The 25,259-nt window shown below is 40.3% G+C and overlaps 1 protein-coding gene across 2 annotated transcripts; it reads left to right on the top strand.

The window, feature by feature from the left end:
* Positions 1–5,581: 5,581 nt before the first annotated feature.
* LOC117267871 (14-3-3 protein epsilon) lies at positions 5,582–24,266 on the top strand. 2 transcript variants are annotated; one of them, XM_033643942.2, is made up of 7 exons: positions 5,582–5,806; positions 14,054–14,253; positions 16,110–16,216; positions 17,484–17,690; positions 18,543–18,679; positions 18,947–18,998; positions 23,102–24,266. In XM_033643942.2, exons 1-6 carry the CDS (start codon positions 5,743–5,745, stop codon positions 18,952–18,954), a joined length of 723 nt encoding a protein of 240 aa, XP_033499833.1. In that variant the 5' UTR covers positions 5,582–5,742; the 3' UTR covers positions 18,955–18,998; positions 23,102–24,266. The 2 variants fall into 2 exon arrangements, with proteins under 2 accessions (XP_033499833.1, XP_033499825.1); XM_033643934.2 differs by lacking the exon at positions 18,947–18,998.
* Positions 24,267–25,259: the final 993 nt, after the last annotated feature.

Below are 25,259 nucleotides of genomic sequence, written 5' to 3' on the forward strand. Positions count from 1 at the left end.
CACTAAAAGGTGGCTTGCAAATGGTTGTAAGATGTGTTGAACAGCGATGAGACTGATCTAACGCTGTTACCAGTAATAATAACACTGTGTTTTAAAGGTATACTCTTCAGGATTGTCGGTTACTAGGGCTGTACCCGACTCAGAATTATGTCCCATGGAAAGTTTTTAAAGTTTGAACAGGCTCAGCGGGACTTTGAGTGTGACAGTGCCATTCACGTCACAGTCAACAAGCTAACTGCGCTAACGAATGATTGTAATTGTGCAAGAAGGTTTTTACTAACACTAGATATCAAAGAAAAGCCAGAGACTGTGTCAAAGAAGAGAGGCGATAACATATTTTTGGCGTTGTTGGCAGGATAATAAGTTTATACCAGGGTCATGTACATACTATGCTGTCCGTAGCAGAGAGTAGCATGAAAGTAAAGAACGCTCACTCAGCAGCAAAATCTGGGGACCAAAACATCTCCAGAAGTACACTGCACAGCACGCTGACTACCAAAAAGCCCCCACAACTGCTCAACTTGAAGAGTCGACAGAGGGGTCTCCAAATGATGGTTCGCCTCTCGGACTCGGTTATTGTTCGTACGTACTGTTGTATGTGCTCGCCAGCAAAAGAGAAAGTAAAAGCCAAGCCCAGATTCACTCTTGTTGGGCATTTTGCCTCACTATATTTGTGTTTATCTGCGCTTAATCTCTTGGATGCATCCTGCTGACTGTCCCCAGTTAACCTAACCTGCATGTGGGAGGAATCCGGAGTACCCTGACACAGGGAAAATATCGAGCTCCACACAGAAGGGCTCTACCACCCAGGGTTCAAATCGGGAACCATTTGCTAACCACTGCACGCCGCTGAGTTAATACAGTACATTTGCTTTTGAGAAAATCCTGCATAGTATACCTTTAAGAAAAAAATCATCCTGTGGTTTATAGCAAACTGAGATTGGGTTGTACCTGATATGTATCGCCTTTTCCATGATACATAAATGCAATGAATACTTCCTGGTAAGCTAAAGTAGGAACATGGTGAGTGACAAACCTCAGCTGTTGTTTTCTTGTCAGTCACCAGGGAGGATCTGCAGTTACGTCCTCTCTACCTCGTGTTTTGAGTAGGAATTTACTGGCCTGAAGCCTACATGGCTCCATCAGTCAGTATTGTTTTTGATATGTTAAAATGAACAAGACGCTTTCTGTAGCACTCAACATAAATACATTCTGTTTCCAAATCACATATTCAACACAGCCTTCGGGTCAGATGTATTAATAATGCCTGTGCACAAAAATCATTTGTGTGTCACGTCCCAAACATATTTATAGTCAAGACCGTAAGCTGAGGTGTACATACATGTGTATTGGTGTATATATATGTATATGCAGCATAGGCATGGTTTTCTTAAAGAACTATTAAGAAGAAAGGAAAGATAAGCTGAGAGACAGAATCTAATCATATGTCCAGTTTCACAAAGTGTGAATAACTTGTGCAGTCTGAACACCTGCTGTATCTTTACTATATATGCAATCAAAGGCACATTTATTCATCAGGGTTCCCACAGTCATGGAAAACCTTGAAATTTCATGGAATTTCACAATCGTATTTTCCAGGCCTGGAAGAAGTCCATTTAAAGTTTTGAAAAAGTCACGGAATTTTTATGTGTATTGAAATTGTTTCAGTTATCTACCATGGAGTACCTTTCATATATTGTTACTAGGCCTGCCCCGGACTTAGAATTTTCCTCGTCGACCAATAGTCATCATTTAGGGCCATTAGTCGACTAGTCGCCTGCATGTTTACAATATTAATGTAATGATTAAATGATATATTTTGGTGGTTTGAGTTGAAGGTGTGAGAAAGAATAGTATCAGTAACATTGTTAACACTGTGCTACATTACAGAGAAATACAAAAGTGTACTAATGAACCTTCATTAATATAGGCCTATATTTTATCTACAAGTGCACGTCACACACTGAGCGAGCCGCCTGTTAATGACGCTGTGAGCTAATGGGCATGTAGCTACTTCCATGTTTCAGATGATACGTCATGTTTGTAGTCGACCAATGAAGATGAGTTTACATATCACCTTGGGTTCGTCCTTCACCTTCTCAAAATGATCCCACACTTTGGATTTCCTGCCCGACATGTTATTAACTAGCCTGTGGAATAACCGCAGGTACCAGCCCTGGAAATTAGGGGCTGCACACATCGTGTGTCTTTAACCGCCTGGAAAACATGAGGTCGGGTACTCTTGTGCCTTTTTTGTGCCAGCTTTTAAGAGCGTGGCTCCAGGTTTTTCTCAGTTTATTTTCTGTAGCTGTTGAGGTCATGTTGCTCTAATGTGCGTCTATTTAACAGTTTTATTAACTGTCACGTACATTTCTTCATTTTCTCCCCACGTCACGTCTCCCTAGCTGAAACTATCTTTGTTTAGAGTTTGAATCGGATATGTTTCAAGAACGCCAAGTAAGTTTGTCAAAAAAATATTATGGGTCCTTGAAAAGGAAAAAAAAGTAATGGAAAACTTTTGAAATTGTGTTTGTGAAATTGTGGGAACCCTGATTCAGTGTGCTGCAAGTTGCCCCTGTTGTATATTGTTGAACAACTTTTTAAAAACCCAACTGATTTTTGGTTATTTTGCTGCTCTTTTCATCACCATGTCTTCAGACTGATGGAGAAAATGGAAGTGTATCTAACTGGGAGTTAAAGTCAGGCCTGTGAACCAGCGTATAATTTTACACTATCTCTGAGTGCAGATGTCTGCATTTGTATGAACACAGTTTCTCCATCACAGAATGTTTATGCATCTGACCCCAGATATCCTGAAATGTAGTCTGGGTTTACAATGTGTTAATAAATTGTGAAGATTTCCCTCCATTTCTTGTTATTGAGACTTAAATTTAAAAAACATATTTTTTGTATGCTGCCATGTTTTTACTACCACAATATGTTTATTAAGTATTTTGAGACACATCTATGGGTCATTTAATAAAACACATGCAATAGCTCTGAAGCCCCATATTCCACGTTTCTTTAAGGTTACATTTTTGAGCTCAGCAAAAATATCAAATCAAGAACATCCAGTGGTTAATGTGCTGATAAAAAGTCAGCTGTGTGTAACTCCATTATTCACCACTACAGAGTGCCTGTGGAGAGCTTGCATGGGTACACAAGAGACCAATGAACACTACATAACTGATGCAATTTCGGCATGTTAGTGATTTAGGGGAAGCAGAATGTTTAAAAAAAAATGTGGTGAGATCAGTGTATCCCAAAACACGGCATCCTGTCACATGTTGTTTTAGGAATTTAAAATCATCTATTGTATGATTTGTAATGACAAGCTTACACAAACTAAACTGAAAATACAAAATGCAATTTCATTTGTCAAGTCTGGTTACCTCTGGCATATCCTCCTGAGACCTGAACGTTTGTGTGGTATGCATTTTTAATTTCTCCTAGCTATTTGGGATCAGTAGGACCTGATGAGTTTAAAAAACTAAACATTGTCAAGGATAATAAAGTCCCAATGTCCTCAAATGAGTACTTCCTAATTAACAGCGTCTTAGCTTATTTCTGTTGCAAAAATTGATCAAATTTGTTGCCATATCAACCTATAAACATTATTAATCATAAATAAACAAGTTTCAACCCTAAAATGTGATCAGATTTAGAACCTTGTTCGTTTTTGTGTTAGGATTGGGTGCAGACTGACTTGGCAGAGACGGCTGCCATCTTGTTATTACATGGATTAGTGTATTGTACTCTTACTACGACTAGATGGCACAAACAAGTGTCCACGAACGAGGACAACAGGTCTAGGTTAAGTAGAATGAAGTATAAAGTGCAGGAAACCAAAAATGTGATGTCCACATATAAGGACACAGGATCTCAGGAGGTTATTTTTGACATCAGTTGGATATAAAAGAAATGTTTCAGTGGTTGTAAAGAGTGTTTGTGTTTCACAGACTGGTCTTTCCATTCTGTCATGTCACTTGTGTTTTTTAATTTTTGTTGTAATGCCTTTATGCAAAGTGTTCATCGGGTATTACATTTAGATGCACGACACTGAGCTTTCACTGATTGTTGCCTTTGGGAGAAAATTCTCATTTCATAGTCATGACATTACAGCTGTGCCACAGCAGTTCGTCAAAGACCAATTAATACTTTAGTTTTTTTTTTGTTTTAAAAAGATACCACTGATGATCCTACAACGTGCACCTTATCTCCTCTACAGCTCAAGAAGAATTGCATCAGGTCTCATCATGCCAAATAATGTTAAACTACTTTTCTTGCCATTTTTTGTTTTTGTGCCATTTTGTGCCCTGACTCTGAAGAGGAACAAGCAAAAATAGGATTTATTTTATTTTCTGTAGCATGTAATGTGTTAATATACCTAGTCAATAAAAATATACCAGATTGTCAGTTTTGGCTGTCTCTGTATTACTTACTTACTCCTCTTCATCCCCAATGGGACACAAGACTTTAATGAACTCTATTCTTTGCATGTGAACTCAAGTTCATTCGTCCCCTCAGTGTGGTTCGTTTGGGCAGGTGTGAACACAGCAATCACACTCAGGTGTGCACCAAAACAACTGGACTGACACCTTCTTGAAGAGGTGGTGTCAGTCCGGTTGCAAACAAATTCTGGTGTGGTTTGTTTGTGGTAAGAACGTGTTCTGACCTGGATCTGAACCAACTGCAGTCACATGACACACTGTTTGGGTTAAACATGAGCATGTTACAGTCCTGGAGGATTATTAATGTGCACCTCCTCCTGTACTGCCTTAATATGCACATTGAGCACATCCAATGCATCACAACATTGTTTTCTAGTTGGAGCCGCGCCTCGTTTTCAAACTGTATGGTTTGACTACAATGAACAATGACAGCAATATAGTCCACGATGAGCAGCACTAAAATCAACCTGTGTAGTTGTCCCTCCATTGTGACATTAGAAAGTGTCGCATTTATCTTGCCAGTGTACTCTTCTTCAACGTTTGGTTTACTTCCTGGATTTTTCCTACATGGAAATTCTGACCAATCAAGAGCAGCTTCCTCACACAAGGCATTTGATCTGGTCCCAGATTTCAAAATTCAATAATGTAAAATGTGAGGTTTTTAGAGTTAGTAAAAACATACCTTTCAAATCTGCGGGCAGGTTGCAGGGCTCAGATCATATTTAAAAAATTAACTAAGTAAAAAAGTTATATATCCCTCCATTTTGCCACAAAAAACAAATCCTAAGTGACAAGCCTCCCCCTTGTTGCACCACCCCTCCCCCTCGTAAGTAATGAACAGTCCCTTACTAGGTGCAGTTCAAAAATAGAGGAGCAGTGAAACTATGAGTCAATAATAAGTCAAAATGTCCAAATAAATGCTAATTTGTTATTTATATTTATGCCGAATTTAATAGTTGCTGCATTTTCATAAAACCAACAGAATCATATAAATGTTAACTTCATTTAAAGTCGCTTCACACCGGGTTTGCGGTTGTTTGAATGGAGTTTGAAGTAATCTGGGAGAGTGGTTTATTTCGGGACTTGGCATGAGGGTGTAGGCGTAGCTCAAGACGGCTGCGTGGGTTTCCCGGATGGAGTAGCGTCGCCATCTTTATGTCAGTGCTACCGGTGGGTCCTCAGTTCAGCGGAGCGACCGTGCTGTTGCTGATCCACCACCAGGCATCGCCGAGCAGCCGATAATCCTCCCTTTCCTCTGGGACGCCACGAGCAGCCCCAACACCCGAGCACCATGGCGGACAGAGAGAACTTAGTATACCAGGCAAAACTCGCCGAGCAAGCGGAGAGATACGACGGTAAGACGCCGCATAAATAACGGTCTTTGCACAGCGCTTGGCCCCTCTTCCCCCTCCCTCAGTCTCCCTGCGCAGGGGGCTTGGAGACGCAGGTAAAGCAGTTCACATGGATTTGCTGAGTGAGAGACAAAATGGCGGAGATTTCTTCAGCCGAATGAATCAGTAAACGTTTAAGTTAATGGTTTCTGGTTCATGGAGAGGAAACATTTGGCGTGGCGAAAAGTGTGCTTTGTCGCGTGGCCTGGCGTCTGGTTAACATTTAGCTTACTTTAGCCGGTGAGCTAAGCTAGCGTCAGTTAGCTAACTACATTGCTAACTAGCTAGCTAACGTTAGCCTTTCTTCAGCCCCGACACGCGTCACGCCAAACTCCATTCAGTAACACAGCAAAACGTCCACACCCCATCAAACGTGACTGTCGCCCCTCCTGATTCAGTACTAACTGTTGGCTCAGTCAGGATCCATCTGACTCAACAAGGAGCAGCTCCAGGAGACAAATGCATCCGAAAATTCTGCCACAGTTCATGCTAGCTGACTGCCCCCACCAATTGTTATTGAGCCTGACAAATCAGTCACAGCCAAAGAATCGCTTAAAACATATTTAATGTCTCCATATGGTGTTGGGTGCAAGCCAAATTTAAGACTGACCCTACTTTTTAACAACCCCTGTAAGGTCTGAATTTGTGTTGCAGTAGGAAAAAAACGTAGACAAGTAAACAAGACTATTGAAGTTATAAACTACAACATGTGAAATTAGCTTTGTGTTGGTGGTAACCAGGCTGACATTGTGTCTGCTACTTCAGTGAGGCCAGCAGTCATTGTGTGTGACCATGGTGGCATTCGTGTATTGATTGATTGGTGTAGCACCAATAGTGTACAGAAGGAGGTGGGGCAGAGGCAGTTACTTTTTCTACAGCCTGACACGGAAGTTAGCATCACACTGGTTCCCTATGGATGTATAAAGCGACTTGGATATAGCATAGGCAGTGGGTAGGGATGCACGCCATTGGATTTTTTGCTGATATCCTATATATATATATATATATATATATATATATAAATTAACCCTTTTCCTGCCTAACTTAACTGACCAGCAAGTCTCTTCTTCAGTGGAATTAACATCATATTATGCGTGCAATCTCTTATCGTGATGGCCCACCAGCCGATGGAGACATGAAATACAATACTTAAATGTATGTGATATTCGTTCATTGTGCAAATTAAGAAATAGCATGTCGGTTGTTTCCGATTGTTAATTTTAAAGCCCATATCGGCTGATACTGATGACATGCCAATATTATCGTGCATCCCTAGTTTGAACCAATCCAACAGCATCCAATCCGGTTGCAGGAGAGAACTGCAAAGAACTATGGTTACATTACTGAACGCCATTAACGTTCAAAAACTACTCACAGGTCAACACATAATTTGCAGTACGAAAAACTTGCAGGTTGAAAATTACAAACAACTTCCAAAAAACTTTTCTTTAGCAAATAAGTTCAACTTTAATATATCATTATTCTCTTGGTTCCGATTATGTACCGATATTATCAGCATGTTGGCCGATTCCAGTATTTCATTTTAAAACCAATATTGGCCAATACAATGAAGTGCTGATATTATCATGGTTCCTTAATTGGGCCCATAGAGCAGGCACACGAGAGACTTACTGACCATGACCAAGTCCAAGCGGCTGACTTCTTGTTAAGCACTCTGCTAACTTCAGTGTGGAGAAAATGATGTAATCTCGCAGCTCTTTTAGACTCCAGTGTTATCTGACCGAATGGATTCAATCATGATATTGGAATTAGTCATTTAGCAGGGGTTGACATGACAAACTGATGTATTTTATAGCATAGAACAAAACGTGAAAATCTCCTAAGCTTGTGTTAACAGAGACCTTTTTTCAGGTATCTTATCAAAAACTCATTCCAAAAAAAAAAACCCATTGACTTTGAGATGAGGAAACCATGGGTGGTAAAATCATAAATATTAATAATAACTAGGTACCGCATGCCAAGATGGCGCCTATTCATTCCAGTGGGGTTGCTCACCTGGCACATACACCAAAAAAAAAAAAATCTCAAGCTTTTAACGCACAGTATTTAATTTCTGTCGTTTCTCAATCAAATCAATAAGAAAAGATGTACTCCTATGACGTTGTGAAGGAGCATGGGATCATTCATTGCTGATTAAAATCTGAAAAAAATCTGATGTGAGTCAGATAGAAATCATATTCATGTATTCATGTTCAGTCATGTTATGTCGAATCCTTCTAATGAAATAGCCAGAGCAGTCAGTCACGTTAACTTGCTGACTCACCATTATCATTAGATGAGTTAACTCCGCTGCTACTGCAGCTAATGTTATGTGGAGAATTCAGTCTTGGGGTAGCGCTGCACTGTTACCCTTGGTTAATACAGTCATAACAAAAATAACTTGTGGGTAATTCATAATATGAAAGTTTTATTCAACATTTGTTACATCTCCATTGTGGAAAAATTTAACACAGTAATTAACATTATTGTTTTATTGCCCAACCCTGATTGTGATTGCTCACTGAACAACAACTTTGGCCATAAGTTCATAGTGAGCCAGCTTTTCTTTGCCATTTAATGTCTTGGAGTTAGTTAGTAAATACAGTTTACAGTATAGTTGGTTTAGCTGTTCAGTCAGTACAAATCTTAAACAAAACCATGGCAACCGGGCTCTGAATCATTATGCTTTAGCATGTTCTGTTCCTTTGCCACCATAATAAATTAGTTGAATTATATTTTCCAGGAACATTACAGACTTACTACCGTTTTTTTTTCTGTAAAATGGAAAAAATAGATTAAATGACACCAGACACCACACCATAACAATAATCAAACATTTCAGTAACAGCAGGGAGTATATGTATGTCTTATTTGCTCCTGGTGTGAGTTGCTGTTTGAATATTGTCAAAGACTTCCTGCCTTGCTTTTGTGATAGAGCATCAATGGTCAATACATGCATTTTAACATCTTTAATCATCAGAATTGATAAGTTGTATTATGGAGGGGTGAATGCGTATAGCTGCTCACAGCAGCACGTCTTTCATTGACGAACATGACCCTGGAAGACACTGAACACACGTTGTTCTTCATTGCTTTATGCCCATGATACACATCAAACGTGTACACAAGTAGGCAGCTGGTGGAGTCCTGGAGAACAATATCTTTAGGTGTGAAAACTGCAAACTGAAGCCAAGCTTTAATATCAAAGCTATCTGTCTCTTAGTGAAAGTCATTTGAACTCAAAGCGCTGCTTTATATTTTTACATAACAATATACTGAAACGAATAAACAGTTGTAATTATCATTCTCTGATGATCAGCTGATTGACTAATCATTCCCGCACTAACAGTCAGTATGCTCCCTGGGCAGTGTAGCCTGTCTGCCCCCATTATCTGAAAACATATAACCTTTGTCAGCTTTAGAGAGGCTGTACACTACCTGGAGAGTCAGTCGAACATATGATATTTATCCACAGTGACTGCTTTCCATTTGCTCTGCAGCCTCTCCCCATTCATTGTGACGTGTAGCGGCACTGGCAGTTTTAAAATGTTAATCTGTCCATCCCAGACTTTCAGTTCTCAGAGTTCTCCACCTGTCTGCATGAAGTTTAGGAAGTCAGTGTAGTTTCATTTTCAAAATTCTTGAAGCAGCTATGAAGCCATACAGGTCTTACACCCAGTGTCCACAGAACATGTCTGTATTACAGCTGTGCTGCAGCTGCTTCTTAGTGTGTAAGTGTCCACCAGATGTGTCTGTGCTCTGGTTTCTACATGCATCTGCTCTATTTTTAAATGTATTTTAAGACTTGTGTCTCTGCAGTGAGAACAACATTTGTAATGCATTGTATTGGTTAATAACCATATAAATAGAAAACAAGCGGCTGGGTGCTATTTTTAGGGACGCTTGTCTTTCTTTGGTTGGAGACAGAGAGGGAGACAGAGAAGAGGTCGCCGAAGCACAAGCTGTTTGAATTTGTGTTATTTTTGATGTTGTTAGTGGACATTGGGTCCACAGTGATGCAGCTGGAAAGTAACTCAGTTATCAGTAGGTACATAGCCATCCATGTTTGTATGTGCATTTTCATTTTGCACAAAAAACCCAGTTAAAAAGCCAGCTATCAAAAAAATGTCACAATGCAGTGGACACATTTTGGCCCATGAGTAAAGAGAAAATACTGTTGTTTTCTTTCCAAGTAGCAGTGACATTGCAGTCTTTGCTTCTCTGTTCTCAGATGTAGACAAAGCACCCAAGTCTTGCTGCCACTCACATTACATGACCCCTCCTTACATCAAACAGCCCCAAAAATCAAGAATAAAAAGAACAGGTGTCTGAATACAGACTCTTATTGCATGTAATGCTGCTTTTTGTGCTTAGGAAACCTTGCAGGTTGTGCATGCACCAGAGGGGACATATGTAATGTTTAAAGTAACACCAATATCATCTTAGTTTTGCAGCAATTAAAAATTATATATAACAGTTGCTGGTGCTCATTTGATATGTGTGATACGTTTAAGAGGGCTGCTTTTTATTATACAGACTGCACAAAGCACAGTTTTGCAGACTGACTTTTGTTTCATGGCATCTACAGGAGTTGGTGTCCAAAGAAAAGTTATTGAAGCCCGGTTTGTGTCAGCCAGGGGTTGAGCAGTGATTGTGATCGGTTCAATAGATCTGTGGAGCTTGTAATGCTGCGAAAATGCTTTTAAAAAGCACAGAGAGGTCATTGAGTGTGTTTGAGTGCAGGCCGGGCTGGAGGGTAAAGTGATCAAAGCAGCATAGTGCTCCTCTTGGCTCCAAACCATCGTGTATCGGGTTTCGCCAGCATGCTGTGTTGAACCCTGCTATTGGCTTCGACAGATAACACCCTGTCTGTGAAGTTAAAAGCCGAGTGATTGGCACACTGCTCTAACCTCCGGGGGAGCATGGGAGGTGTGACTCTTCTGCAGCTCGAGCCACAGTTTTGTTTTAATCACTGTTTTTTTTAATCATTAGCATACCCAACATGATGCTACTTAATGAGACAACATTCTACAGAAGGCGTTGTTGCATTTTCACATTCAGCATAACAGTATAATGTTTCATAGACTCTCAGGTTTATTCAGAAATGACCTCTAATGTAATACCGACAATCACTGAACCATTTCAGTTGATTTGGATGTTTATGTTCCTTCTCCTTGAACGGCTTCTTTTTATTTCATCAGAGGCCCCATGTTGTGTCTGTTTTTTGTTAATCCCAAGGGAAACAGCTTGTTGTGCTAATTAGTAGCTCCTTCAGAGGGAAGTGTCAAATTGTTTTCATTGCCATTTCACCCCCGGATTCTATATTGATGTTTTTCACACATACTACTGAATCACCTTGAGGATGTGAGATGTAGAAGACATCACATTTGGTCAAGCTCAGCCCTCGGCTTCATTGTCCTGGCTGTGTTCCCTGTATCCCATCATAGGTGTCCATAGGTGGAGAATCTCTGCATTAGAAGAGTTTGTACTCGGGCAGTGTCCCAGGCTCTCCATTAATAAAGTACTGAGGATGACAGAAACCTTTCAGGGCTCTGCACTGTGGTTTTAACTGTTAATGGCAGGAGGATGTGCGCGTCTTCAATTAAGAAAATCAGATTGTGTACCTCAAAATGCCAATAATTATAATGGAGGAGACGGTTTTAAATACTCACTTTCCCCTCCAGTGATATTGAGCCATGCAGATAGTTTTTTGCTTTCGTTTGCTGGATTTTAGATTAATGCCTCTGAGATATCTACCTACATCCACTGCAGTAGATATGAATGGTATATTGGGGGTTTTGGTGTTCAGACATTAAAAAAAATTACTTTTAAAATTCAACAGCAGCATTTCTTCCCAGACAAGGTGTCAGTGTTGCTCTGCATAATCCACAGAATACACTGTCAGCAATTTTATAAGACTAGCTCCAATGAAAAATGATTACTTAATATGAATGTAAACACCCTTAAAATCTGCAGGTCAGGACTTAAACATCATAGTCATCGTTTCATTTTAAATCTAATAAGCTGCAGTAAAAACCAAAACTAAAGAAAAAGTTGTTCACTATCCAGTAACAGTATGTTGGCCATTATTCATTTTATAACTGAAACACGTAGCTCAAAGGTCCAGATTGTAGGATTTAGGGGGATATATAAGACAGGTGTTTGTTACATTAGAATGAGCTTTTTATATCTACCTAGGGAGCGGGCTGTCGTCTACAGAGATGGCTAGGTTAAATCACCTGGTACGTTTGATTTAAAGTGACCTCTGTAGATAGTTTGGCTCCCTGAACACTACGTAAAAGTTTCAGCTGTTTGCGATCTACAATCCTCACCACTAGATGCCACTTAATCTCCTAAAATCTTACACACTGCTCCTTTAAAGGTGCCCCGTGCTGTTTTTTTTATATATAGAATAAATGAATAGAATATAGTATATCTTTATTGTCCACCAGGGGTGGAACTTTGTCTCACCAGACACAAAACACAACATTGTAAAATCCAGACAAATGGTAAAACAAGTGTACAAAGTCATTACAAAACACTGAACACATTAGATCAGCTTATTGTCTGTCCATAGTTTAAAAACTCAACAGTCACCTTGTTGAGTTAAGTATACTGGTGGCACCTGGGATGAAGGACCTCTTAAATACATTTAAGTTGCCAGAGGGACTCTACAGCGCCTCCCACAGCTCAAGAGCTTGATCTGATACTGTCTTCCTAGTCCTTTCTGTGAAATCCAACAAAAGTTGTGTTTACATTTAATATGACTCACCAAAAAACATTGTATGTTATCTTTGAGTCTTAACAAATATGTTCAGTGCATTGCTCATTTGCAGAGCTGATGTTGTATTTGTATTTTAATCCATCATTGTTAACATCCATGTTTACTGGCTTGACTTGTCTTTGTTGGTGCATTGCTGCATATTTTGACACATTACAGTCACCTTTACAACATTTAGTGTTTGAGACATAGGTGGGGAAAAACTCCCTTTCAAGATGGGACCAATCCCAATATTTAAGCCTAAGCAGATACAATGTAGATATAAGGCCTCGTCGAGCCTTCGAGTATCTCTTTGCTTGAGCTACAGTAGGATCTAAAGGTAGTGGGGCTGCCCCCCAATAGCTGACCAAACGTTAAATCAAAAAGGTCATTAGTCAGCAAGGTGTCATTGGTCACTTAGTCCCAGGAAAAAAAAAAAACAAGAACAAATCTGAAACTCTATCAGGAGCTCCACCGTATAAAAATAAATCAAAACCTATATGACTGTACTGCATGGGAATTTAATTTGAAAGGACAGACACAGGAAGTGTCCACGCTCAGCAGTCAGACAGAGCAGGTTAATTTCCAGGGCTGGTACCTGCGGTTATTCCACAGGCTAGTTAATAACATGTCGGACAGGAAATCCAAAGTGTGGGATCATTTTGAGAAGGTGAAGGACGAACCCAAGGTGATATGTAAACTCATCTTCATTGGTCGACTACAAACATGACGTATCATCTGAAACATGGAAGTAGCTACATGCCCATTAGCCCACAGCGTCATTAACAGGCGGCTCGCTCCTTGTGTGACGTGCACTTGTAGATAAAATATAGGCCTATATTAATGAAGGTTCATTAGTACGCTTTTGTATTTTATATTATATTATTTGTATTAAACATGCGGGCGACTAGTCGACTAATGGCCCTAAATGAAGACTATTTGTCAGCTAGGAAAATTCTCAGTCAGGGTACAGCCCTAAAAGGTAGTTGAAAGGTACATTAGGTCAAAGGTGGCGAATGGTGTCACCAGTCAGAAGGCTCAGTAGATTTATGATTGCACGGGCTGACACCGCAGAGCCTAATGTTAGGTCAATACACCATTTAACAGTACTGGGCTGCCATAGGAAAGCTCAGCCAACTCGGGCCCATATCACCATGTGTACTGACAAATGTAAAATACAAAGTATCTGCGATAAGCTAAAAAGGCTCATAATATCAGACATAGCAGTGTATTGATTAGGCTCTATTTGCAAGGACTTTATAGGAACCAGTAAACAATCCTGACCAGACAAACCCCCAGTATTTTTTGTGGGGGAGACGTTCGGAATCACATCCATACTCGGGTGCTTTGTAACATTTGTTTTCACACAATATTCATGTTGTTGCTACTGTTTGTGCAGAGGGACTTGAGAAGCCCATGCCTTATGTCATTTGTCTCCCTCTGCCTTTCAGAAATGGTAGAGTCGATGAAGAAAGTGGCCAGTATGGACGTGGAGCTCACGGTGGAGGAGAGGAACCTGCTGTCAGTAGCATATAAGAACGTGATCGGTGCTAGAAGAGCTTCCTGGAGGATAATTAGCAGCCTGGAACAGAAAGAAGAAAACAAAGGCGGAGAAGACAAACTAAAGATGATCCGGGAATACAGGAAAACGGTCAGACACTGTTGCAAACTGAAATTTACCAACTGGTTACTTTCAGCCGTTGCAGACTTCTAAGCTTCAAGGTTTCAATCATGAAAATTGAAACGCTTATCCAACATTTTGACATGTTTTTTTTTTTAAATTGAAGACAGTCTTCAATCACTGTAGCGCCAAACAATATTTATTCCTTCTTTTGTTGTTGAGAACTCGAGAACTTTAAATGGCAGTCGTCCATTTTCAGCCCATTCTGCACTTGCCAGGCAGAAGTATTGGTGAAACAAATCACACCACACAGCTGCAATCCGTCTGTGCTGATGTCTGCAACAGATCCCAACAAAGCATTAACAGCCTTTTGTGAATCTTTCTGCAACACACTGACTTGGTTTCAGTTAGCTTTGGAGGGAAAGTAGTCACTGTTTACCCTGTTGTAGTCACAGATTCTCTTCCATTAGTTTATAGAGTAAACATCTCTGGCTTGTAATACTCACAAAGTCCTGAATTGGACACAGTAATGAAAATACAAACCCTTAAGTAGGACTTTAAGTTGCCACCCACTTTATGTCATGGAGATAAGTGTAGCTGGTGCACTCTCAGATAATCTAATTACCATATCTAGTAGGCAAGTTGCCAGATATGCTTTACCCTTTTGGCAGGACTCTTTAAGCTCTCCTCCATTGACCTCTCCACCCTGAGAGGAAATGTCGAGATTTCACATCCCAACAATACCTGTCTGAGTGAAATAATGAGGTCGGCAGCAATCATGAATCAACTTTAGATCACCCTTTCTTCATTTCTGCTGCAAAGAAACTCCGAGTCACTGGTGGCACCACTGAGTGCAGTGCAGCACAGCATGGGCACTGAAACCAGGTATTAAACAGGCACTGGGAGACCGTAGTATTGACAAGCTCTGACATTAACGGTTGTGCTGTTGGTATTGGAGAAATTCAGACAATATATTTCTTGTTCATTTAGTTCACACAAATGTAAGCCTGTACAGTTTGTATCTTCCCAATTCTGTTTCTAATTTGCAGCAAGATTAAGACATTCGTCACTGATGCATTTTTGCTATCCAGTCCAGAGGAGAGCTCTCTGTGTGGGGCGGGGTCAGCTCTGCCGCTCTGTGTCTCACACACACACAGAGGCCCTGCTCTCAGTGACAATGGCGGTATGGTTACACTTCACAAGAGTTGATGCCGACACTGCTCCTTGCCACAAGTTCAACAGCTCCTTTGCATGTGGGGGCAGAAACACAAGCAATCTTCTGAAACTTGTAGTGAAAGTGCATCACATACAGGCAGAGAAATGCACCGCTTTCGACCGCCTAGCTTGTAGTTCATCTCGTTACCCCGTCCACCTCAGGTATGTTATAGTATAACTCCCTGCTAACTTGTAGCAGGAAAGGCAGTATCAAAAGGAAGAGCTGTTTTATTCACAAGGACATGCTGCCGTATAGTGATGTTAAAAATGTCAGATTTAGTTGTCTGCCAGTGACCCTGGAGCTGAGTCACACTGTCGGCTTCTCTTTGACAAATGCTTCCTCTGGGACGGCCCCAAAAGCTGCCCTCTGTGTCTCTGCCCATTCTGACTATTGTTGGTGTGGCGAGAGACAGGATTTTGTACTTTGAAATAAAAAACAAGAGAATGCTGATGTTTTTAAATGAGTTACTGCCAGTCATAACTCGTTAATTAATTTACAAATTTAAATATCAAATCTGAGTTTATTTGACATTGAATTTTAACTTTGAGGAGCAGAATTTTCCTTCTAAGTAAAAAAGGAAGTGTTAAAGGTAGTGTTGATCCAGCACCTGTCAGGTTTTGTGCGACCACACAGACTCATGACAGCAGTGTTTCTGCATTTTGGTCCTCAGGTCGAGAAAGAGCTGAAATCAATCTGCAACGACATTCTGGATGTACTGGACAAGCACCTCATCTTAGCCGCAACCACGGGAGAGTCTAAGGTTTTCTACTACAAAATGTATGTATGTTATAAATGTGTGAGTGTTGTGTTGTCATGTCTTATGTGTACAGATTTTCAAAAATACTTTACAGAATGTCAAAAACATCTTTTTTGCAGGGATGGGCATGAGTAAATACTCGTTTTAAACGTCAGCAATCGTTCAATATATGAAGTGACGTAACCACTGTTTATGAATATCTGCACCAATCCATGTAGCAAAAATAATAGATCTGCGCAGCTGCAGATAATGTTTGTTTTCAGTCAGACGTCACTAATGTTACAGGCAGAATGATGTAAAGGCATCAGAGTGATGTTTGGAAGTATTTCGACAAAATAAACTAAATGAATGTGCAGTGCTTTGAAACGTTAAGCCCAGTTCAGACTAAAGATTCACATGAGATGAGATGAAACGAGCAACTACTTGCAATGGCCCGTTCAACAACGTTCTAAAAACTGGCCAGTTCACACCGCTGCAACTTTTCTTTGCTACATTCTAGAACGGTTTTGTCTCGTCATGAGTCTTTGGTCTGAACTGGACTTTAAACTTGTGTATCACAGCTCATCTCTACAGTCTGTGCATGGCAGGAAGGAAGGCTAACCCTTAGCGCCACCTGCATATTCACCTGTGTGTTTTTGCAGTACTCAATAACAATTTAATGCAAGTACGTGTATATGGCAATTGTTTAAAATGCCTATCCTTAATTATGAATATTCCATCTCAGTACCATGTAAAGATATTCCATGAAACGGTCCGTGGTGTTTAGGTGTGGTGGCCTTTAAATATGCCTGTCAGAGCTGAGATGCATTTCGAGGCTCACAATCCTATTGGAAAATGAAGCTCAGCCACACAGTGTAAAGCCATAAAAAACATCATGTAAAATAAATAAATGAATTTAACTTTAGAATAGATTAAACATCATCACGTGAGAATGTTTTACCCTCCATTTTCTGCACTGCATTCTAACTGAAGCCACCTGATAACATGAAGTGCAAACTCTGAATGACGACTGAGCTCAGTCATTAGTTTCAGTCTGCAGGAGTGAAATGCTGGCTCACTGTTCAGAAACTGCAACTCTCCATTAAGGCAGCAGAAGTCTTTGCACTGCACTTTATTAACCACAGCAAGGTTCTTTATTCACTTGGCTCTGTTCTCTGTAGGCTGTAGATGCTGTTAGGTCTTTAAAAGTTGTTCACTTGATGTTTGTTACCAGTGCTCTGGTCCCTGTTGTTAATGTACATGTGTGAAAGCAGATATGTGTCTGACTGCATTGTTCCCTCTGCTCAGGAAGGGAGATTACCACAGGTACCTGGCAGAGTTTGCTACGGGCAACGACAGGAAGGAGGCAGCAGAGAACAGTTTGGTTGCGTACAAAGCTGCTAGCGACATCGCCTTGATCGAACTCGCTCCAACGCACCCCATTCGTCTGGGATTGGCCCTTAACTTTTCAGTTTTCTATTATGAAATCCTCAACTCGCCAGACCGTGCTTGCAAGTAAGTGTCATCATTTTGTGTTGTCTGTTTAAGGAGTAACTAAACCCAAGACTTTAACCTGAAGTGCCTCCTCCCTGGAATGTGAAAATGGGCAGGGACACAGCCAGTCACTCTATCGTGCCGCCTCCTGATCGACACCACCCACACACACAAACTGAAATCGTTTGACCTCAAAATCGTAATCGAGATCACCAGATGATTAATTGCACAGCCGTACTTTCCTGCACATTTTTTGTAGAATTTGGGATTTCTTCAGGGTGTTTGGCATCCCAGGTTTGTTAATATCATAGAGGTAAAGTGTTGCGTTGGACCTGGCTTGTTGAATGTATTGTATCATCAGAAGTAAACTATCGTGTTTGACGTAAAAAAAAAGGCTCAAGGTGCCAGAACCTTTACTGTCATGAACACCCGCTGGCAGCCATTTTAAGCAACAAAGCTCTGATAAAGCCACTGTGCATTATTCCCCCAACAACAAACAGCAGACAGAAGAAGTCATCCAGTGGCAGGCGGACAGAGTCAAGCATCTAAAAAGCGAACAAACGAGACACAGTGGATTTATCTGCTGGACTGAAACTTCTTGTTTGGAAGCTTTTCTGCCCTGTGGAGGCCAAAAATCCACGAATCCCGTGTGTCAGAGTAAATTAAATCCACATTTCAACAACTCTTCCTTTCTGCTGTTGCTCAAAATCCCACATGAAAAGAAACTGTGTGTTCCAGCTGTCAGACAGTGTTTGTGATTCTCAGGAACACGGCGCTTTGTCACCAGCAGATCCCTTTTCATACATGCAATTATATCCACCTGTTTACTGTTCTGTGTGTAACTGTGTTGTCTTGTAACCTCTCTGCCGACAGGTTGGCGAAGGACGCGTTTGACAATGCCATTGCAGAACTGGATACGCTGAGCGAGGAAAGCTATAAGGACTCAACACTTATCATGCAGTTGCTACGTGACAACTTGACACTATGGACCTCAGACGTTCAGGGAGATGGTGAGAAAGTCTTTACCTTCTTTTTAGGAAACTAGCTATGGTTAGTTTTTTAGTTCTTGTATTTTAAAGCCGGTGACTGCCTTGTTTCTATAAGCTCTCAGGCTGATACCACATCTAGAAAACTGTGACCTACCTAATTCCTCCCTCTCTAACCTTTCCCCTGATAGGAGTGGTTTCTCTAAAGCCAGACGCCCTCTCCCTCCTCTCTGTCTCAGGCTCAGTACTCACACACTGCTCTAACTTCTCATCTCCCTTGTTCTTCTCTAGATTCTTAAGGACAGCCCTCTTCCTTCACTCTTCCATTATAGAAGTGTATTTTGTAAGTCACTCCTCCTGTCTGTCTTTGGCTTTCTCACCTCAAGCTCTTCTGTCTCGCCACCGCGACGTCCGTCACTAACTTGCTCACATTTACAAAGTCCAGCCTTGTTGAGTGTTTTTGGGGTCAAAGGAGACTATAGCCTCTCCTGCCCTGTTTGCCCACAGCTCTGAGGGATTACAGAGCTGCAGTTACTGATTCTTGTCTTTTTCACCTTTCTCCACCCTTTTGTGCACGAGAGGAACTAATTAGCTGTGTGCGTGCACTGTGTGTTTTAGTGTCTTCAGGGTGTCCGCAAGTCAGTAAAAGTCTAAATTATGCATTAAAATACTGTCAAATAGAGAGTGGAGGTCCTTCACTTCCCTGTTAGCTGCTACTCCACTCTGCGAGCTTCTCTTTCAATACCCAGTTTGCTACAAAACAGAACAATAAATCCCATTCACTTAAACATATACACCTTGATTAAGAACATTTAATTTGATTTCACTTTTATTATTAATCCCTGATAATCCGCCTCAAACTCAAAGCACTAATCTGTGTGGGTTCATGAGATACAGTGGGTGAGGAAGTGTATATTAATTTATAGCCTTCAGTATATTAACATTTCTGCTCCGTTGTTGTTGTTCAGCATGTGTACATGTAAGATGTGACAGTTGGTCTTAATGGTGGGCTATTTGTCCCGCCCCTTCTCCACTGTGATTGGATGGCTGGATAAAAAGTGACAGTAGCCCTTTTTACAGGAATTGTGCAAATTTGCAGAAAAACCCAATCAGTCCTTTTTCAGCATTGGCAGTATAAAAACAAAATCGGGGAGTGTGGTAAAATCAGCTGTTTCCTGTTTATCCACCGCCAGTGGCTAGCACGTGCGGCGTCATCAACAGCCCCTCCCGTTGCGGAAGGCCGCCTCGTTCTTTTTAAACCAATAAGGTTCAGCCAATATGACTACCCTTCGAGGCGGAAAATTGGGCACCTCGAATCAACTCGCCATTCCACCTCTGTGTATCTCAACACTCGCAGCTTGCCGGCAAAACGGCCAAACATTTGCCAAAAATTCTGGCAGTGTAAAAGGGGCTTGTGATGAGTGCAATATTTTACACAGAGATGAACATTTTCCAGCTCTCGGCAACCAGAAGAGAAAAAAAAAACAAAAAACATCAAATATGCAGTGCTCAGACACTCAGTGCCTCGTTGCAATGTTTGCGGCGTTTGTAGCATAGTGTCAATCTGCAGCACTCTCATCGCAGAGAAATAAAAAAAATACATTGGCCTCAGGAAAACTTTTCTTTTCGACAAGTCTAGGGATGTCACATGACATCCCTAGACTTAATTAATATCTAGGACAGGTTTCCATATAAACAGGTTGTGCAGACTGTTGCTTCCGTTGTAAGTGATGTGGAACAAAATCTTGTTCAGCGCAAAAAAAAATATATTCCGGCGGCGTCGGGAGCGTAGTGGATAGTGCCAGCGCCCCATGTCTCTCTCTCTCTCTTTCTCTCTCTCTCTCTCCCTCCCTCCCTCCCTCCCTCCCCCATTTCTCACACTGCCCTGTCCATTAAAGGCAAAACGCCCAAAAAAATAATCTTGAAAAAAAACATTGTTTTTCTTGTCAATTAATGAGAATTTAACTGTCTTAATTACAGTCACAATAAAGTCAGCATCTTACAACTCTGTATTTGCTTTATTTCAGTATGATTTTACCTTTTTAAAGGTATTTTTAGGCATTAAGCTTTAGCTCCACATCAGTGTGATTTTAATAAGGTTTTATTACTCTGGGAACAGAACCTGAAAGTTCAGGTTTGACTTAATTTCCGTGTAAAACATTTTCCCTTTGAGAAACACGAGCAGAAACATGGCTTCACTTCTCTACCACGATGGAAAAAGAGTGTGATTCCAGCCTTTAACTATAGACTAAAATAACTTGCGGACACCCTGCTCCTTCACCACCGCACGTCAGTATCACTGAGCACACCCCGCTGGGGCGTTGGAGCAGATCCTGCCTGGATGAGGCAGAGTTTGGAAACCTGTGAACGCAGCTTGTTGAAGTGTGATATAACAGACAAACTGCAGAAACAGCATGTGAGGCCGCTGCTCCATCTCCTGTGGCTTTCTCACATCCCAGTTAGCTGTGGCGCTAATGAGCACTGTTACGGTTTCTATTTTAATCATGATGGATTCTCCAGCCTTTGTTATTTGTGCCTCTTAATTCTTCATTACACGGATGGCTGTGCTGTCTCTATGGTAACCTTTCTAAGCAACCAGTTGTACAGGTTCACAAGGCATTTTACCCCCTTAGTACATCTGACCACAGCTTGTTTTGAAGACACTGTGAACTAACTGTTGCTCACTGGCCTGCATGGTGACACAATCAGTTGTTTACTTGTAAATGTGGGTTTTATTTGTTGCATGACCGACTGATCACTGATCAACACATTTCTGAGGTGATCCCAATCATCTCTAAAAGAAAGGTCTTCTTTCAGTTATGTCAACTCACCATAATTTGAATTTAACTCCTTGAAATAAGCAGAAATCATCAAATAACAACTCAGATCTTTCTCTAACTGCAGCTCCTTTACTCTCTGAATAAAGGAGCTGCATAGGAAAGATAGATTCCCTTCTCCACAGTGAACAGAGAATCCAAAAAAAGGCAAACATTCTTTATTAACTGAAGTAAAGGGGGACTGCGTTAAACAACAGAGAAAACTATATCAAAACATCCATTTACAAACTCTCACACAACTCGTGCAGTACAGCCCATCACCCCTACTCCACCAAAATTAGTGCATGAATGCAGAAAATCTTTTTAACACAGGCAAAAATGCTAAAAATAGGCTAGACGTCATTTCCCATATAAAAACATTGTGTAGGATCCATACTAAAAATCTGCGTACGGACAAAAGCCAGGCAAGCGCCAAAAAACAGTTTCTGCAATCAGGTTCCACCTCACCATCTGCGTTGCCAATTTCCTGTCTCCAGCATGTTTGTAACCACGAGTCCAAGTTTCTCCCATCAAGTCTTTTTATAAATCACAACTTTTTCGTGGAGAGTGGCGTACGTTACTTGTAAGCGGATATGTTTTAAACATAACATTTGAGTGAATAAGACTGGATAAATGAGATTTGGATCATACTGCGCGAGTTGTGTGAATGTTTGTAAACATATTTTCATATAGTTTTGCATTGGTTAAACGCAGTCCTTCATTTACTTAAATTCATGAACCATGTTTGCCTTTTTGGATTCTCCGTTCAACATGGAGCTATCTGAGAGAAAGAAAGCTTTATTCACAAATTCACCGTAACCTGCAGTAAGTCATTGATACACAAATGGTCACTCTGTGGGCAAAGTATAATACTTAAGCTGTGAACTTTTTAGTAATGTTGACACATGATTATTTTGGCAGTTGATAAACAAGAAATTGATGCATTTAATTGTCTGCATTTTCCTCCTTTTTGCCCCGAGTAACTATCACTGTGACTGATTCTGAGTACACTTCATTTTGTAGCTTACCAAACACAGCACTGAAAAACAGGGTTGGGATCAGGATGTTGTATGAAATGCCACAAACTCACAGACCTTGGTGAAATTACTAGTTTCTAAAACACAAATTGCATGTTGTGGACACAAATAATTCAAGGTTAAAACAATTAGTCAGTTTGGATAATCAATCAGTTATTTTCTCATTTAAAATGCAAAACATTTTCTAGTGGAAGCTTCAGAATGACGAGGCTCTGCTGTTTTCACTGGATCTTTAATGTTTTTCAGTGGATCTGACAAAACAAGAAATTTGAAAATGGCATATTCATTTCTTCCCCACAATTTTGACATTTTATAAACAAAACAATTAATTTATCCAGAAAACAATTAGCAGACGAATCAATAATGAAAATAATCATTGGTTGCAGGCACATTTTTAAACAAAAATAAAATGAGGCAATTTTAAGGAACACACACACACACACACACACACACACACACACACACACACACAGCGCAGCCAAGCATCTCCAGGCTGATGTGTTCATCATCACGGCCACATTTAGTTACCTTTTGAAAACGTCTAATTGAGTGTGCAGAGATAACATTGTGTTATGTTCTTGTCGTTATCTCAGGTGAAGAACAGAACAAAGAAGCACTGCAAGATGCGGAGGAAGAGACCCAGTGAGACTGAACAACACAAGACAAGCCCTCTTCTTCTTCTTCCTCCTCTTCCTCCTCCTCCCTTGTTTCTCTCCTCCCAGCACTAGCTTTTGTCCCCAGCCACAGTTTTCAACTGGGTTTATACTGCAGCCCACACTCTTTCTCTACCTTTCCCTCCATTTCTGCCCATCCGTCTCACCCTTTCTCCTCATATGCATGTCATGTCCCAGTCCCCCCTCAGGGCCCGCTCGGGTCTCCATTTCCACTTCCCAGGAGTTTTACCTTATTTTTTAATGACTAATTTTGCAAGCCTGTACCCTTTAAGGTTCATGTCCTCTTTTACGGTTTTTATTTTGCTTTACTTCGCTGTATCATTTGTTGCCAAGTTCGCTTGCCTGTATTTGTAACACACATATGCAAGAGTTTATTTAAAGACGATACTTTGCTGTTCAACTTTTTCCTGTATTTGTGTGTTTATGAACAATTTATCGTCCATGCTTCTGTCAGTCAGTCAGTTTTGAAACATTTCAGTTCGCAAATTGAGGAAATAAAGTGGTGATGGAAGACTTACAAGGGATGTGTGAAAGCGTTTAGGAAGAACTAAGTGCCCTCTTTACTTTGTGGTTACCAAACCTGCTCTTTCAACACATCAATAGGTCTTTTTTTTTAATGACAAAGGGCAGAATGTCCCCCCTTCTCCTAGCATCACTCTGACCTCTATTCTTGTCCACTCTCGGACCAAGTATTGTGCTGCGAGGCTGTAGCGCTTTTGCTAATGGCAGATAGTTGGGTAATGGCTTTTTAGCAGACAAAATGTGCGTATGTGTGTGCGTGGGAGGGGAATGCTCAACACTCTTGATTGTAATATAATGCAGTTTTGCATTGGCACCGTATAAAAAAAAAAGTTTGGGAAATAGAGGCCTGCTGTATCCTTACTCCCCTGACTCTTTCAGGTTTCCTTGTCTCAATTCTGTCTCTTTCCTACTCCTCATTTCCTCTCTTCCTTCTGTTCGGTATGTGTAACGTGAATCTGATTTGTACTACTGGATATTCTCACCGGAGCCACAAGTACCATCTGTATTCTTACTGAAACACAGCATGGAATTAACATTAAACTTCAGATTGAAAAATGTTAAATTAACGTGTGAGATGTCGTCTTTTCATGTAAATATTTTTAATCTGATTTTTAATCACTAGAGGGCAGTGCAGGCCAGCAGCAGAGGAAAGAGTCCTACTTGTGTCTGAGGGTATGTCATTTGAAATTGATTTTAAAAAGTCATAGTCAAACAAAAGCCATCTGAAAAAAAGACACTACAGTATGTCAGAAAACAAGCCATGAAGTCAATAATGCCATAAAAAAAAGTCATAGTATAGTATGAGTAGTAGTTATGAATAAAAATCATATAAAATAGTATGTTGTAAAAATAATTTAAGTAACTTTATATAGCTATTTTTCTTGCTTAAAAATACCACAACAAACTAATGGTCTAGTATGCATTTAAAACAAAAACGTAGCATAATGTGGCATAACAAACTGATCAAGTCAATGTGTAGTATGTTGTAAATAACTGATTCAGTGTAGTATGTCAAATGTCATTTTATGGTATGATATACAAAAGTGACAGTAAAGGTGTCATGAAAACTAAGTCTAGTATATCTAAAGAAAGTCTAGTATAATATAGTATGTCAAGAAAATGCCATAACAGTCATACCAGTGACCAATAAAAGCCATTGTATTACATGTTATAATAATTGATGAAAGAAGTCAGTATGTCATGAAAAAGTGATTGTAACAGTCATAGTATATCGTGAAGAAGTAATTTTTGAAATACTCAAAGGATACTACATCATAACATCATACTATACTATATCATCCAAAATATGAAAAAAACCTCATACTATGGTCTGATGTCCAAAATGTTGTAAAAAAAGTCATAGTATAGTATGTCGTCCAAAATATGATAAGAACGTCATAGCATAGTATGTCATCCAAGATGTCATAAAAAAATCATAGTATAGTATGTCGTCCAAAATGTCATTAAAAAGTCATAGTATAGTATGACGTCCAAAATATGATAAAAAAGTCATAGTATAGTATGTCATCCAAAATGTCATAAAAAAGTCATAGTA

This window comes from Epinephelus lanceolatus, chromosome 11, assembly GCF_041903045.1.
Source record: "Epinephelus lanceolatus isolate andai-2023 chromosome 11, ASM4190304v1, whole genome shotgun sequence".
NCBI lineage: Eukaryota > Metazoa > Chordata > Actinopteri > Perciformes > Serranidae > Epinephelus > Epinephelus lanceolatus.

Coding starts and splice junctions, on each gene's coding strand:
- LOC117267871 (XM_033643934.2), top strand. CDS start 5,743: ATGGCGGACAGAGAGAACTTAGTATACCAGGCAAAACTCGCCGAGCAA. Junction 5,807..14,053: donor GCAAGCGGAGAGATACGACG/GTAAGACGCCGC, acceptor TCTGCCTTTCAG/AAATGGTAGAGTCGATGAAG. Junction 14,254..16,109: donor TCCGGGAATACAGGAAAACG/GTCAGACACTGT, acceptor TTTGGTCCTCAG/GTCGAGAAAGAGCTGAAATC.